This window comes from Phoenix dactylifera, chromosome 2 (assembly GCF_051530095.1).
Source record: "Phoenix dactylifera cultivar Ajwa chromosome 2, Ajwa_hap1_PhDact_Kaust_v1.1, whole genome shotgun sequence".
NCBI classification, from domain to species: Eukaryota; Viridiplantae; Streptophyta; class Magnoliopsida; order Arecales; family Arecaceae; genus Phoenix; species Phoenix dactylifera.
In genome coordinates, this window is record NC_143191.1 from 58,429,573 (window position 1) to 58,445,216 (window position 15,644).

General features: G+C 56.9%; 1 protein-coding gene across 1 annotated transcript; it reads right to left on the reverse strand.

The window, feature by feature from the left end:
* Positions 1–14,411: 14,411 nt before the first annotated feature.
* Positions 14,412–15,105, reverse strand: LOC149768473 (uncharacterized). The gene is made up of 3 exons (XM_089928564.1): positions 14,853–15,105; positions 14,457–14,770; positions 14,412–14,415 (listed from the first exon to the last, which is right to left on the reverse strand). The coding sequence occupies exons 1-3, from the start codon at positions 15,030–15,032 to the stop codon at positions 14,412–14,414; spliced, it is 498 nt and encodes a 165-aa protein (XP_089784690.1). The 5' UTR covers positions 15,033–15,105.
* Between the last annotated feature and the right edge of the window lie 539 nt (positions 15,106–15,644).

Here is a 15,644-nt window from a genome sequence, read left to right on the forward strand (position 1 = left end):
AATTAGTCAACACGTAGCTGCGATCTAATAAAGAGATCCTGCGCTACCTCTCATTCGCGAGTCCGGGAGGCTCAACCCCAACCATACAACTTATCGTATACGCCGACTTGTCCCGTGATATAAATCAATGCAACTACCATTGTCGCTCAAAAGCACGAGATCGCGTGTACGCATGTATCTACGAGGACTCAGTTTGATTTATGAAAAAAAAATTCATAAATTTCGATGGCTTAATAGTAAGATTTCAATTTCCAACCAGTAGAAAAATAGTTTTTTTATAACTATAAATTTTTCTTTCTCATAAAATATAAAAATTTTATTTTTTTATCGCTCTCCTATAACATTTGCAATCAAACAAAAGATTTTTATTTATTTTCTTCTTCATCACACATTTTTCTTTTCTTTTCCTTCCAAATCAATAGGCGCATGTCCAAGTATGAGAAGAAACGACAAATACCTTGTACCCGGCAGGATTTTAGTTGGAGTGGTGGACCTTTTCTTCTCGATCGGAGAAGGTAACCCCTCCGATTCAATTAAGGTTGGGTTACCCCGTAATTAGCATAAAAAATGCTGAGATTAGAGAAGATAATAAAATTTCTGTGGCGCGTAATCTACGTTCCTTCGAAGAACGTCGCTTCTGGGTTGGCCCCCAAGGAAATAAAAAGGTTGCCTTGAACACTGTTTTTGGTGTGTGCGTGTGTGTGTGTGTATGTTCAGATGGATCGCGTGTTGGTTCGGGATCGAAATGCCTGCTCTCTCTCTTCTTTTTTTTCAATCATTTCCATTACGCTTTGGGAACATAGATATTATATGGTATATATGCAGCTTGGCCCATATCATTATGGCTTGAGGCCTTAGATTGATAGGCCCTGGGCTTTTATGTTTCCAACACCAGTCTTACTTACAGCAGTCTCGCTAAAGAAGAGCTTGGTCTGGTGTTAGGGTCCATTGCCCCGAATCCAGATTCCAGATGGATGGCCAGTGAAACGATGCCATGAACTATTTGAGAGTCGCGTTTCTTTTCTTTTCTTTTTCCTAAGGCTAAGGAGAGAACTGAATGATAGCATCACAGGATCATCATATGGTTGTAGGTGGCCCAAACTCGCCTGTATTCCATAGCTTTCTTATTTTTATGTAATACACAGAGTATATTTTCATGGCTGCAGAAGGACGATCAAAGGAGTTTTGTTGGACCGGGTGTTTTTTGCCGTCCACACGCGATTGTAGTGGGAGGAATAGTTCCTTTCGCATGCTGACGCGCTCACATGGGGCGCCACAAGGGCCAGGAGCAAAATCCTAGCAGCCCACGTGAAATGCTGCCCCGTTCATAACTAGGGGAGCCCGATTCACGAGACCCCATTGTCATCACCTTTTTCGCCTGCCTCCTTGCCATCGGAATCCGAGCTCCACTAATTTCTCCATTTTACTCTCTCGTTTCTGGCATTTAAGGTCCAAAACAGTATTTTCGTGCTTCTTCAAAGTCAACGCATGCTCAAGGGTGTAGACTTTGTCATGGACATCCGAATTCTAGGATGATTACTACTCGGGGGCGGCAGATCTTTGACATTTCTATTCAAAGAACGGAGCCGAAAATGGCATGGGATGGTTTGGACTATGCACTGCATATTTTGTGAGCCAGAACAGTTCTTCTTGAGGACAACTCAACCACGGTGATTGGCTAAATATAGGAGGCACCGATGGCGCGGATGGATACCACCCACTGCTCTGGAGCATCCGAGCCATGGTGAGTGGCAATGTTGATTTCTAGGCCAAACATATTTATAAAGAGGCTAACAGGATTGCGGATTGGGTAGCTTCGTACATGGCTCGACCACTCTAGAGGGCTCTATGGGTTGGAAAAAGGGGGCTATCTAGAGCACTTCGAGATTTGCATTTTTTTTACGTCTTTAGATGCATCTAGGTGTGTATGATGTTGGATCCCGTTTAATTAAACCCTGATCCCATTTAATTAGAACCCACATCTTGACAAGTGTCACTTGTAAATCCTGATAATCATAAGGGCATTGAGGTAATTACATGACAGTGAAAGGTTGCCTTGATGGGGGGTGACTCTTCACGGGTGCAACTAATCACGGCGTTTGGTCCCTGGAGAGGGCTATAGATAGCCTGTTAGACCCCTTCTCTAATGTACGCATTAAGAGCTCTCTCTTCATAAAATCTCTCGCTAATCTTTGTCCAGATCAGAGCAATCTCGGTTGATCGAGGCTGCGCACGCCTCTCAGAGTTCAATCCAAGATGGATATAGCGACTCAAGGTATGATTTATAATTCATTAAAGTTAAGCAATCCATCATATGAGCCATCTACTTAAAAAAAAAAAAAAATCCAAACACTAGCAAAAGCCATGCAACATTAAAGCAATAGTCTGCAGACTACTTTAATGTTGTGATGCCGAACCGGAAGGGAGAAATGGCTGCAGTGATGAGAATGTACTGTTGGAATTGCTGTACATTGTAGCTTTAAGATGGAAACAGAAGAAGAGGGAGAAAAGAATGAGGAAGAGGAAGAGAAAGAGAAGAAAAGAAGGAGAAAGAGAGGAGGAGAAGATGTGGGGAAAAAATTGTTAAACCTTCATTAAACCCTAATCATGAAAATAGGTCCCTATATATAGGGCCCAAATACACAATTTGCATAAATCCCCTTACACAGAAATAAATTCTAATAAGTCCACAAATAGCACAAATAAATCACACATAAACCCTAAAATGCAATTAAACCCAAAAATAAAATAATAAAATAAACATGCAAATAAAATGGTGGCCTAGCTGATGTTCCCATCAACTCCTTCCGGATGGAAAAAACTCGAACCCGTTGAGTGCAGACCTGGTCGGCTGTCGTACTGCCCCAGAAGATCAGGGTCAAGGCGCTGCAACTCGGCTCGCGAAATTCATATCACATCTGATTCGAGTCAACCTTTCTACCTAACAAGGTAACGTTGGTAGCTTTCTCTCCTGGTAGAAATAATCTGCTCATCTAATATATGTTTTATGTGTTCTCTGCGTGCATGAAACTTTGGAAGTGGAGGCTCAATAGCAGGTTAGAGTGATCAACAACAACGGGTCAGAGTGATCAACAACAACGGGTCATCTAATATATGTTTTATGTGCTGGGTCAGAGTGATCAACAACAACGGGTGTATCAACAAAAGGATCAGAAGGAATGAATGTGGACTTCTTATATGGGACTAAATCTTCAATATTAAATGTCGCACTAATTCCATAGTCTTCAGGAAGATCTATAACATAAGCATTCGAACTGATTTTCTTTAAAACTTTGAACGGTCCCGCACTACGAGATTGCAACTTTTTGAACGTTTCCGAAGGGAGTCGTTCAGGTCTAATTCTTACTGTTACGGGAGAAATAAGCCGCCATGCCCCACGTGACCGGCACGCGCGCCCAGGAAGACTATGGCTGCCCTTTGATCCAGCAATCCGACCCCGAGTCGGATATCCTCGGCTCCGCAGCCCGACCCCGAGTCGGCTGCCCTTTGATCCAGCAATCCGACCCCGAGTCGGATATCCTCGGCTCCGCAGCCCGACCCCGAGTCGGCTGCCCTTTGATCCAGCGATCCAACCCCGAGTCGGATATCCTCGGCTCCGCAGCCCGACCCCGAGTCGGCTGCCCCTTGATCCAGCGCTCCGACCCCGAGTCGGAGATCTCTTGATAACGACAGGCTATTCCCCAGAGGCACGCCGCGGCCTCCTGCTCCACTACTCCCTGCAACGGCTGTATCTGATGCTGCTCCACGATCTCCTGCATCAGCCGTACAAAGCGGAGCCCCACTATGCCCTGACGTGGCCGTACCCGGTGCTGCTCCACGACGCCCTGTGACGGCCATGTCAGTGGCCACACCATCGTGCCCCACGATAACGAACCCCCCTGAGAGACCCCCCAGCCAGGTATATATGCGGCTGGGGGGAGAAAGGGGGGAGGTGAGCAATATCTCCCAGAGCACTCTCTTACTTGCGATTATCACCTCTCCTCCTCCTCCAATCTCCTCTGACTTGACCGTCGGAGGGCCATCACCACCCTGGTGGTGGTGCAAGGCTTGTTTGCAGGTTTCTTGGCGGAAGGTGGAGCGCAGCCAACACCAACCAAGACAACTCAGACGGAACCCCGTTCATACCGCAGTGCCAATCGTTCACGGTTTGGACCACCAGCAACAGTTGGCGCTAGAAGGAGGGCCCGAATCTTAGAACGATCGTAATGGCACGGCGAGGTGGTCGTGGAGCTTCCAATGCTTCCGGTCGCAGAGCCTCTCGCGCCTCCGGCCGAGAGGCTGCTGCGTCCCCAACGCACTCTCAGCAGCACTCCACCGCCCCTTCTCCCATTCAGACGGTCGAAGCTGCTCAGTTCAACCAGCTAGCCCAGCAGGTTCGCACCCTCGCGGAGGCAGTGCAGAATCTGCAGGGTGTGATCTCTCGGGTGCCGCAACGGGCTCAGGAGCCGCTGCCCCCCGAGCACTCGCCTCTTCCTCACAACCCGCGCTCCTTCCTCTCCCATGGAGAGGAGCGCCGGCGCGAGGAGGATTCTCGAGTACGGTCCATTCTGCCAGGACCTTCTCATCGGAGCTGTGCGGGGTACGAGAGGCGGACCCGGGCGCGTTCTCAGACACCCCAGTCCTCGAGGGGCCCGCACTCCAGTCGGTCCCCCTCGCGCCGCTCCTTGTCCCCCACCCACCGGTCGCGCTCTCTGGACCGGCGGGTGGACGATCTCCACAGACAACTCCAGGTCCTGAAGGGCCACTCCAAAGATCCCTTCGCTGACTTGGAGATCTCCTCCCAGCCGGCGCTTGCCTCGAGGATCCTGCGGACCCCGAACCCGCCGGGGTTCAAAATGCCGGCGATCGAACCCTACGACGGGGCGGCGGACCCGCGGGACCACGTGGAGAGTTTCAGGACTCTTATGCTCCTCCATGGAGCATCGGATCCGCTCCTCTGCAAGGCCTTCCCGGCGACCCTCCGTGGCCCGGCAAGGGCATGGTTCGCCGGCCTGGAGGCTAACTCCATCCAGTCCTTCGACCAGTTCACCCGCTTCTTCATCAGCCATTTCGCCGTTAGTAGCAGGCGGCGACTGGTCTCCGACTCCCTCTTTGATGTCCGGCAAAACGAGGGAGAAAGCCTGCGGGATTATCTCACCCGCTTCAACAAGGCTACACTGGAGGTCCGGAACCTGAGCCAGGAAGTGGCTCTCTCAGCCCTGAAGCGTGGCTTCCGGAAGGGCAGACTCACCTTCTCCCTGGACAAACGCCTGCCGCGGAGCTTCCCGGAGCTGTTATCTCGGGCAAACCAGTATGCAGACGCCGAGGAGGCAGCATCCCACCGGAACAAGGAGGCCGCCGAGGCCCCTCTAAAGCCCGGGAAGAAAAGGCGAAAAGAGGCACCCCAGAGGAGGAGCCCGACGCCTCAACGCCGGCGCAGAAGCCCGTCACCAGCAAGGAACCACGGCGCCACACGCCCTCGTTCTCCGCACCGACGCTTCAACCGGTACACCCCACTCCTGGCCCCCCGGGCCCAGATCCTCATGGAGGTCAAGGGGCGGGAGGACCTCCCGGTCCCGAGGCAGATGAAGAAGATCCCTGGGAGGAGGCCTTCTCGGGCGTACTGTGAGTACCACCGAGACCACGGCCACGATACCGAAGACTGCTTCCAGCTTCGGGACGAGATCGAGGCTCTCATTCGCCGAGGGCGTCTCGGTCGATATGTAAACGACCGACGTCCCCCGGCAGGCCCGCGTCCGGTCGACCCGGCCCCTCAGGAGCCTCGGGAGCAGAATCGACCCGTTGCGGGAGTGATCCACACCATCACTGGGGGCTGCTCTCGGCCCGTGAGGAACGCAGGGGGCTCGGCGGAAGCATCAGGAGTGGCCGTCGCGAAGAGGCAGCGGGTCGGAAATGTAATCACTTTTCGCGATGAAGATGTAAAGGGGGTTCAGACTCCCCACGATGACGCCATGGTAATCTCTCTCACTATGGCGAACTATGATGTAAGGCGTGTTCTTGTGGATAGTGGAAGCTCAGCTGATATTTTGTATTACGAGGCCTTCCAAAAGATGAGCTTGTCCCGACAATTGTTGCACAAAACATCCACCCCCCTCATAGGATTCACTGGAGACGCTATCTCGGCCGAAGGTGTCATTGAGCTGCCTGTGACTGCGGGCGTTGCACCCGCAGAAGCCACGGTGCGACTCGGGTTCTTGGTCGTCCGTGTCCCCTCGGCCTACAACGCTATCCTCGGACGACCCGGACTGAACGCCCTTCGCGCGGTGGTTTCTACCTACCATTTGCTCATGCGGTTCCCCACGGCGGCCGGGATTGGAGAGGTCCGAGGTGACCAACCAACCGCACGGCAGTGTTTCCTAGCAACTCTCAAAGGGAAGAAGCCCATGGAGGCCCTAAGCGTCGAGTCCCTTGACGCCAGAGACGAAGTGGCCTTGCGGCACGGGGAGCCGGCCGAGGGCGTAATCGAAGTTCCCCTCGAAGAAGGCCGCCCGGACCGCACGGTCCGGGTCGGTGCCAACCTCGACTTGGAAGCTCGGCTCCGGTTAGTGGAATTCCTCCGAGCCAATGCTGATGTGTTTGCCTGGTCGGCGGCCGATGTACCTGGAATCGACCCGGAGGTCATTTCTCACGCCCTCAACGTCGACCCGACCCATCGACCAGTAAAGCAAAAGAAGAGACACTGTGCCCCGGATCGGATCCGGGTGGTCGACCAGGAGGTAGACAAACTCTTGGAGGCAGGTTTCATAAGGGAAGTGAGCTACCCCGAGTGGCTGGCAAACGTCGTACTTGTCCGGAAGGCGAGCGGGAAGTGGAAGATGTGCGTCGACTACACCGACCTGAACAAGGCGTGCCCCAAGGATAGCTTTCCGCTCCCGCGAATAGACCAACTGGTCGACGCGACTTCCGGATATCAGCTGCTGTCTTTCATGGACGCCTTCTCCGGCTACAACCAAATAATGATGGCTCCACAGGACGAGGAGAAAACGGCCTTCATAACAGACAGGGGGCTGTACTGTTACAAGGTAATGCCCTTCGGTCTGAAGAACGCTGGCGCTACTTACCAGCGCCTCGTCAATAAAATCTTCAAGGAGCAGATCGGCCGGAACATGGAGGTGTACGTGGACGATATGCTGGTAAAGAGCCGCCATGCGGATCAGCACATTGCGGATCTGGAGGAGACCTTCGCCACCTTGCGGAAGTTTCGTATGAAGCTAAACCCAGCGAAGTGCGCCTTTGGTGCTTCGGCCGGGAGGTTCCTCGGCTTCATTGTCAACCAGCGGGGGATCGAGGCCAACCCGGACAAAATCAAGGCCATCCAAGATATGTCCCCTCCGACCAAAGTGAAGGAGGTTCAGGAGCTCGCTGGGAGGGTCGCCGCGCTCGGACGATTTGTGGCAAAATCGGCCGAACGCTGCCAACCGTTCTTCAAGGTGTTGAAGCGCCCGAAAGACTTCCTCTGGACGGCTGAATGTCAAGTGGCGTTCGACCAGCTCAAGGAGTACATGGCGTCTCCTCCCCTGCTGTCCAAGCCGCAAGAGGGGGAGATGCTCTACCTTTACTTGGCGGTCTCCCCAACCGCAGTCAGCGCAGTACTGGTTCGGGAAGAGGCAAAACTTCAGAAGCCCGTGTACTACACCAGCCGAATCCTCCGGGATGCCGAGACGCGGTACACGAAGGCTGAAAAGATCGCCTTCGCGCTGCTGACTGCGACCAGGAGGCTTCGCCCCTATTTCCAGGCTCATTCTGTCACCCTTTTGACCGATCAACCACTGCGGCAGATCCTCAGCAATCCTGAGAATGCGGGACGGCTGGTGAAGTGGGCAGTAGAACTTGGTGAGTTCGACATCCGCTACCAGCCCCGGCCCGCCATCAAGGCCCAGGTGCTCGCGGACTTTCTCGCTGAGTGCACTGTGCAGGAGACGGAACCTAGGCCGCCGGAAACACCCAGCCTCGATCTCCCGATCTGGACGCTCCACATTGACGGGTCGTCGAACCCTGAAGGTGGAGGGGCTGGGCTGGTCCTTACCAATCCCGATGGAGTGATAGCCGAGTATGCCTTGAGGTTCGGATTTCCAGTGACCAACAATGAGGCGGAGTACGAGGCCCTAGTCACGGGACTCAAACTCGCCAAGGAGCTCGGCATCCGGCGTCTGAAGGTCTTCACCGACTCCCAGCTGGTGGTCGGGCAGGTTCGAGGGGAGTTCGAGGCACGGAGCCCGACCATGCAGAGCTACGTCCGGAAGGTGCAAGCACTCATTCCCGACCTCGGCAGTATTGACATTCAGCAGGTCCCAAGGAGCGAAAATGCTAGGGCCGACAGGTTGTCCCGCTTGGTGGGCGCTGAGGCACACAACTTGTCAAGGGCGATATACCTGAAGACCCTAGATGCCCCGAGCATCGGCGAGGCTGAAGCGGTAATGGCAATTGATCCGGAACCATCTTGGATGGACCCGCTTGTAGCTTACCTCGCCGAAGGGATCCTCCCCGAAGATGAAGATCAAGCTCGGCGACTTGTTATGAAGTCCGCCCACTACGTACTCTACGAAGGGAGGCTGTATCGGACCTCGTTCACCGCCCCCCTCTTAAGGTGCCTCCGCCCTTCGGAAGCGGCTTACGCCCTCAGCGAAGTCCACGAAGGCATCTGCGGATCGCACCTAGGGGCTAGGTCCCTGGCACATAAGATCATGAGGCAAGGCTACTATTGGCCGACCTTATTGGAAGACTCAAAGGATCACGTACGGAAATGCGACGCCTGCCAGCGCCACGCCAACATCCAGAGAGTCCCCTCTGTTCCCTTGGCGCCAATCACCGCCCCCTGGCCCTTTGCACAGTGGGGAATGGATATCCTCGGACCATTCCCCATCGCTTCGGCCCAGCGGAAATTTTTGATTGTCGCCATCGACTACTTCACCAAGTGGGTGGAGGCAGAGCCACTGGCCACCATCACGGAGGCGCAAGTCCGGAAGTTCGTAAAGAAGAACATCATCGTCCGATTTGGGGTACCTCGGGTCCTCATCTCGGATAACGGTCGACAGTTTGATAACAAGCATTTCCGAGACTTCTGCGAGGAGTTCGGGATCGAACATCGGTTCACGTCCGTGTCGCATCCCCAAACCAACGGCGAGGCCGAGGTCACAAATCGGACAATCCTCCAAGGTATCAAAGCGCGGATCGGACGGACGGGGCAAGCTTGGGTCGAGGAACTCGAGAATGTCCTTTGGGCGTATCGGACCACGCATCGGACTCCTACCGGGGAGACGCCTTTCAGCCTAACCTATGGCACGGAAGCCGTTGTCCCCGTAGAGCTCGGACTTCCCTCACCTCGGGTAGCCGCACACCGACCCGAGGCCAACTCGGAGCAACTCCGAGGGAACCTGGATCTCTTGGAAGAAGCAAGGGAAATGGCGCAGGTTCGGATGGCAATGTATCAGCGGAGGGTGGCCCGATATTACAACTCCAAAGTCCGACCGAAGCTTTTCAGAATTGGAGATCTGGTGCTGAGGCGAGCTAAGGCATCTCAACCTACGGAAGGTGGGAAGCTAGCGCCGAATTGGGAAGGCCCGTATAAAGTTCGTTGGGTAAACCGACCTGGCTCCTACCAGTTGGAAGCCCTAGACGGCCGAGAAATTCCAAGGGGCTGGAATTCCGCTAACCTGCGGATGTATTACCAATAGAACAACAAGGCCAGAAAGACAATTTGAAAAGGTGCAACACTTTTCATTTCAATAATTTCTGGTTACAATGGCATGCTCGTGTGATTACAAGGAATTCCCAGAGGGAAATTAGGGAGTAAAGAAAGCAAAGAAGAGGTGGAGAATCTGTGGAGCTGAGGACCGAGGATCCCAAACCCTCAACCCAAAGCAGCTGCAATCCCACCGGAAGTGGGTGCTTCTAACCGGAGGCGCCATCCAGCACCTCACCAAAAAGACGAGGAGCCGCCGCAGAAGAAGCTCCCGCTGCCCCCAGGGGAACGCCGCCTCCAAAGGATATTCCCATCCTCCCCAGTGGTAGGAAAGAGAAGGAATACGAGGGGGAAGAGCATATGGAGGCGCGGTCCCGGACTGAGCGTCTGGTGCAGAGCTCAATCGGGAGGCTGAACTTCAAGGAGGGGAGATCTGATCCCGGATGAAACGCCTAGAGCGGAGCTCCGCCGGGAAGACCCTCCTTGTTGATCCCAGATGAAACGGCTAGTTGGCTGAAGTCGCAAGGGGAGCGTCTCCCCTTTCCTTCAACAGGAGTCTCTCAGTCATATGCCAAGGAGGAGGTCCGCGATCCATGGCAACCTGAACAGCTCCGGCTTGGCAAACTCCATCGTACCTGCACCTGTATTTATAGCCGAAACTGCGGCCCCCTGGTCGTTCCGATGCGGGTGGCTCCAATAAATGCAGGCGCATTGAAACCGGAGCCGTTCCGACTCCCGAGGCGTATCTCCCCGCGATTTCCTAAGCGTCATTCTCCTTAAACCGCATTCTTTGTGCAGGACAATCCGGGTGTCATGTACCCCTAGGTCCACATATCTCCGCTCGCGCCCAGGCCGTATCCTCCTCGAAGAACCCGCGTATCGCGGCCGCTCAACTAACACTCCTCGCAAGCAGCAGCTGGTGATCCGATTTCCCAGGTAACGCATTAATTAGCGTTTAATGCCCTTCTCGTGTTCCCCCAGGCAACGCTTAGAGAAAAGGAGAAACATGATCGCGGCTGGCCACGGAGAAACCCCGTCGGGCAGCGAGCGACAAGCGCACGACCAGCGAGCGGAATTTCCCGAGGCACGGCCCTCGGATGCCTGGCTAGCCCGATGATCATCCCGGGAGCAGACTAGCCGGAAGCCCCGACCGGTCGCCTCGGCTTGCGCCAGCCTTGGCCGACCAACGAGTGGAATGCCCCGAGGCTCGGCCCTCGGATGCCTGGCTAGCCCGATGATCATCCCGGGAGCAGACTAGCCGGAAGCCCCGACCGGTCGCCTCGGCTTGCGCCAGCCTTGGCCGACCAACGAGTGGAATGCCCCGAGGCTCGGCCCTCGGATGCCAGGCTAACCCGATGATCATCCCGGGAGCAGACTAGCCTGAAGCCCCGACCGGTCGCCTCGGCTTGCGCCAGCCTTGGCCGACCAGCGAGCGGAATTTCCCGAGGCACGGCCCTCGGATGCCTGGCTAGCCCGATGATCATCCCGGGAGCAGACTAGCCGGAAGCCCCGACCGGTCGCCTCGGCTTGCGCCAGCCTTGGCCGACCAACGAGTGGAATGCCCCGAGGCTCGGCCCTCGGATGCCTGGCTAGCCCGATGATCATCCCGGGAGCAGACTAGCCGGAAGCCCCGACCGGTCGCCTCGGCTTGCGCCAGCCTTGGCCGACCAACGAGTGGAATGCCCCGAGGCTCGGCCCTCGGATGCCAGGCTAACCCGATGATCATCCCGGGAGCAGACTAGCCTGAAGCCCCGACCGGTCGCCTCGGCTTGCGCCAGCCTTGGCCGACCAACGAGCGGAATCTCCTGAGGATTGACAACCCTCGGATGCCAGGCTAACCCGATGATCATCCCGGGAGCAGACTAGCCTGAAGCCCCGACCGGTCGCCTCGGCTTGCGCCAGCCTTGGCCGACCAACGAGTGGAATGCCCCGAGGCTCGGCCCTCGGATGCCTGGCTAGCCCGATGATCATCCCGGGAGCAGACTAGCCGGAAGCCCCGACCGGTCGCCTCGGCTTGCGCCAGCCTTGGCCGACCAACGAGTGGAATGCCCCGAGGCTCGGCCCTCGGATGCCAGGCTAACCCGATGATCATCCCGGGAGCAGACTAGCCTGAAGCCCCGACCGGTCGCCTCGGCTTGCGCCAGCCTTGGCCGACCAACGAGCGGAATCTCCTGAGGATTGACAACCCTCGGATGCCAGGCTAACCCGATGATCATCCCGGGAGCAGACTAGCCTGAAGCCCCGACCGGTCGCCTCGGCTTGCGCCAGCCTTGGCCGACCAACGAGCGGAATTTCCTGAGGATTGACAACCCTCGGATGCCAGGCTAACCCGACGATCATCCCGGGAGCAGACTAGCCTGAAGCCCCGACCGGTCGCCTCGGCTTGCGCCAGCCTTGGCCGACCAACGAGCGGAATTTCCTGAGGCTTGACAACCCTCGGATGCCAGGCTAACCCGACGATCATCCCGGGAGCAGACTAGCCTGAAGCCCCGACCGGTCGCCTCGGCTTGCGCCAGCCTTGGCCGACCAACGAGCGGAATTTCCTGAGGCTTGACGGCCCTCGGATGCCTGGCTAGCCCGATGATCATCCCGGGAGCAGACTAGCCGGAAACCCCGACCGGTCGCCTCGGCTTGCGCCAGCCTTGGCCGACCAACGAGTGGAAGGTCCCGAGGCTCGGCCCTCGGATGCCAGGCTAACCCGATGACCATCCCGGGAGCAGACTAGCCTGAAGCCCCGACCAGTTGCCTCGGCATGCGTCAGCCTTGGCCGACCAACGAGCGGAATTTCCTGAGGCTTGACAACCCTCGGATGCCAGGCTAACCCGACGATCATCCCGGGAGCAGACTAGCCTGAAGCCCCGACCGGTCGCCTCGGCTTGCGCCAGCCTTGGCCGACCAACGAGCGGAATTTCCTGAGGCTTGACGGCCCTCGGATGCCTGGCTAGCCCGATGATCATCCCGGGAGCAGACTAGCCGGAAACCCCGACCGGTCGCCTCGGCTTGCGCCAGCCTTGGCCGACCAACGAGTGGAAGGTCCCGAGGCTCGGCCCTCGGATGCCAGGCTAACCCGATGACCATCCCGGGAGCAGACTAGCCTGAAGCCCCGACCAGTTGCCTCGGCATGCGTCAGCCTTGGTCGACCAACGAGTGGAATTTCCTGAGGCCTAACCCTCGGATGCCTGGCTTGGCGCCGGAAGGATTTCCTGAGGCCTAACCCTCGGATGCCTGGCTTAGCGCCGGAAGAATTTCCTGAGGCCTAACCCTCGGATGCCTGGCTTAGCGCCGGAAGAGTTTCCTGAGGCCTAACCCTCGGATGCCTGGCTTAGCGCCGGAAGAATTTCCTGAGGCCTAACCCTCGGATGCCTGGCTTAGCGCCGGAAGAGTTTCCTGAGGCCTAACCCTCGGATGCCTGGCTTAGCGCCGGAAGAATTTTCCGAGGCCTAACCCTCGGATGCCTGGCTTAGCGCCGGAAGAATTTCCCGAGGCCTAACCCTCGGATGCCTGGCTTAGCGCCGGAAGAGTTTCCTGAGGCCTAACCCTCGGATGCCTGGCTTAGCGCCGGAAGAATTTCCCGAGGCCTAACCCTCGGATGCCTGGCTTAGCGCCGGAAGAATTTCCCGAGGCCCAACCCTCGGATGCCTGGCTTAGCGCCGGAAGAATTTCCCGAGGCCTAACCCTCGGATGCCTGGCTTAGCGCCGGAAGAGTTTCCTGAGGCCTAACCCTCGGATGCCTGGCTTAGCGCCGGAAGAATTTTCCGAGGCCTAACCCTCGGATGCCTGGCTTAGCGCCGGAAGAGTTTCCTGAGGCCTAACCCTCGGATGCCTGGCTTAGCGCCGGAAGAATTTCCCGAGGCCTAACCCTCGGATGCCTGGCTTAGCGCCGGAAGAATTTCCCGAGGCCCAACCCTCGGATGCCTGGCTTAGCGCCGGAAGAGTTTCCTGAGGCCTAACCCTCGGATGCCTGGCCTAGCGCCGGAAGAATTTCGGGAGCCAGGAGTCAGCAAGACGCTACCGAGAGTTAAAAGAAAAAGAAGGACGAAGCCGAGATGAAGAAACATTCAACTTGCATTAATTTTCATTGTTTCAAGGCCGAGGCCCATACAATTTGGCAAAACCCCGGTATACAAAAAAAAAAGAGAAGACAACGAAAGGTACAAGAGGTCAGCTTGGAGGAACTCCCGGGTCGGGAACGTCGGGCTCGTCCGCAGGAGGTAGGGAAGCAGCAGGAGAACCAGCAGGCAACGGCGCCGGAGAGGAGTCGAGAAGGGAAATCTCGCTCAGGTCAACTTCGGGGTACTTAGCCGACACCCTTGCCAGGCCCTCCTCGAAGCCTAAGATAAAGGCTTCGGCCCCCGCGTCCGACGCGTCACGGACAAACTCGTCGGACTGACGATAGGTCTGTACTGCCTCCGACATATCATGAGCGAACTCGGCGGACTGGCGATAAGCCTCTACCGCCTGACGCCCGATTTCCGCACTCCTCTCGGCCAGTGCCGCCTCTGCCCGCTCCATAATCTGGGCTTTCGCCTCCAAGACCTTCGCCACAATCCGGCCTTCCGCCTCGGTGGAGACCCTCAGCAGCTCAGCCCGAGCCTCCTTGTGCTTCGCTTCGGCAGCAATGCGAGCAGCCTCAGCCTCCGTCAGGCGCGAATGAAGCTCCTGATCGCTCGCATGGGACTTCTCCAAGGCCGACTCCAATTCGCCCAGCTTAGCTTCAAGAGACCGAATTCGGTCGCGGGCGTTGTCGGCTGACCACTGGGCCTTCTCCCACCTCTCCCGGTAGTCGGCAGCCTTCCGGGACTGCTTCTCGGCCCGCTCATCCGCCTTCTTGACCTCGCCCTCGAGACCCGAGGCAAGCTCCTGAGCCTCCAACAGCTGCCTCTCGAGGGCAGCAAAGCCGAGTGCCCGCTCTTCGGCCTCCCGGAGCCTCGCCTCGAAGTCCCCGGTTGTCCTGCCTGCCACAGCCTGGCCTCCCTTTTCCACTGCTTTCAGCCGGTCCTCGGCCTTCGCCAGAAGCCCCGCCTGTTCCTTGTAGCACTCCTCCAGACGGATCATGTACTGGGCGAGCTAAGAAATAGGAAAAATAAGGGAGTCAGGCGGAGAACAACAGAGCCAATAAATAGTGAAAAGCGGCCAGAAGAACACTCACCGACATAAGACAGACACAGCTGGCAGCCCCAACGTCAGAGACCTCCAACTCCCGGACCCGCCGACGGTCCTTCTCCAGCAGCACTGTTTCGATGAGATTTCGGGCGCCATCGGTAGTGAAGGCAGACCCCGATTTCTCCCCAGAGCCGGACGGTGGTTCTGCAGCCTTACCCCTATCCATCGCCTGGGGAAGAGTCCGGCCGATCGCGCTCGGGGCGGGGGTCACCCCAGGAATTGATAGGGTCCCGCTCGGTCGGGGCCTCGGCGCGTCCCTCCTCGAGTCATCAGGAGCCGACCGAGTCGAAGGCCGGGTCGGGGACCGATCACGTCCGACCCGTCCGTCTCGGGCAGGCTCGGGTGATACCTCCGGAGTAGCGGCAATCTTACCACCGGAGGGCTGATACAGCGTCAGCTGCCGGTCCGTGCCCACGACGTCTCCCTGATCGGTGGGCCCGGACTCGTCGGTCGGCGTCGGAGGCACCTCCTTACGGGACTTCTTCGCCGGTGGGGCCCCGCTCGGAAGAGCTCGTTTCCTCCTCTGGGCTGCTTCCAGCAGGGACGCCCTACCAACAGCCTTTGTCTTCACCGACCGCATGACGTCGTCGATCTCTGCAAAAAGGACGGGATAGTCGGAGATGGAGAAACCAAAGGAAAGAACGGGACGAAAGAAGGGAAAAAGTCAAGAAAGAATCGGTGGCGGACTCACGGTCGGTGGGGACCGAGCTCAGACCGACATTCACCAAAGTATCCTCGGAAATAAGGCGGGCCACCGGGGGGAGCTGGCCCTCGGCAA

Excerpts from the sequence above, each read along its gene's own strand:
- LOC149768473 (XM_089928564.1), bottom strand. The coding sequence starts at position 15,032 with ATGGATAGGGGTAAGGCTGCAGAACCACCGTCCGGCTCTGGGGAGAAA. Across the intron at positions 14,771-14,852 it reads GCTGTGTCTGTCTTATGTCG|CTCGCCCAGTACATGATCCG; the intron begins GTGAGTGTTCTT and ends CCTATTTCTTAG.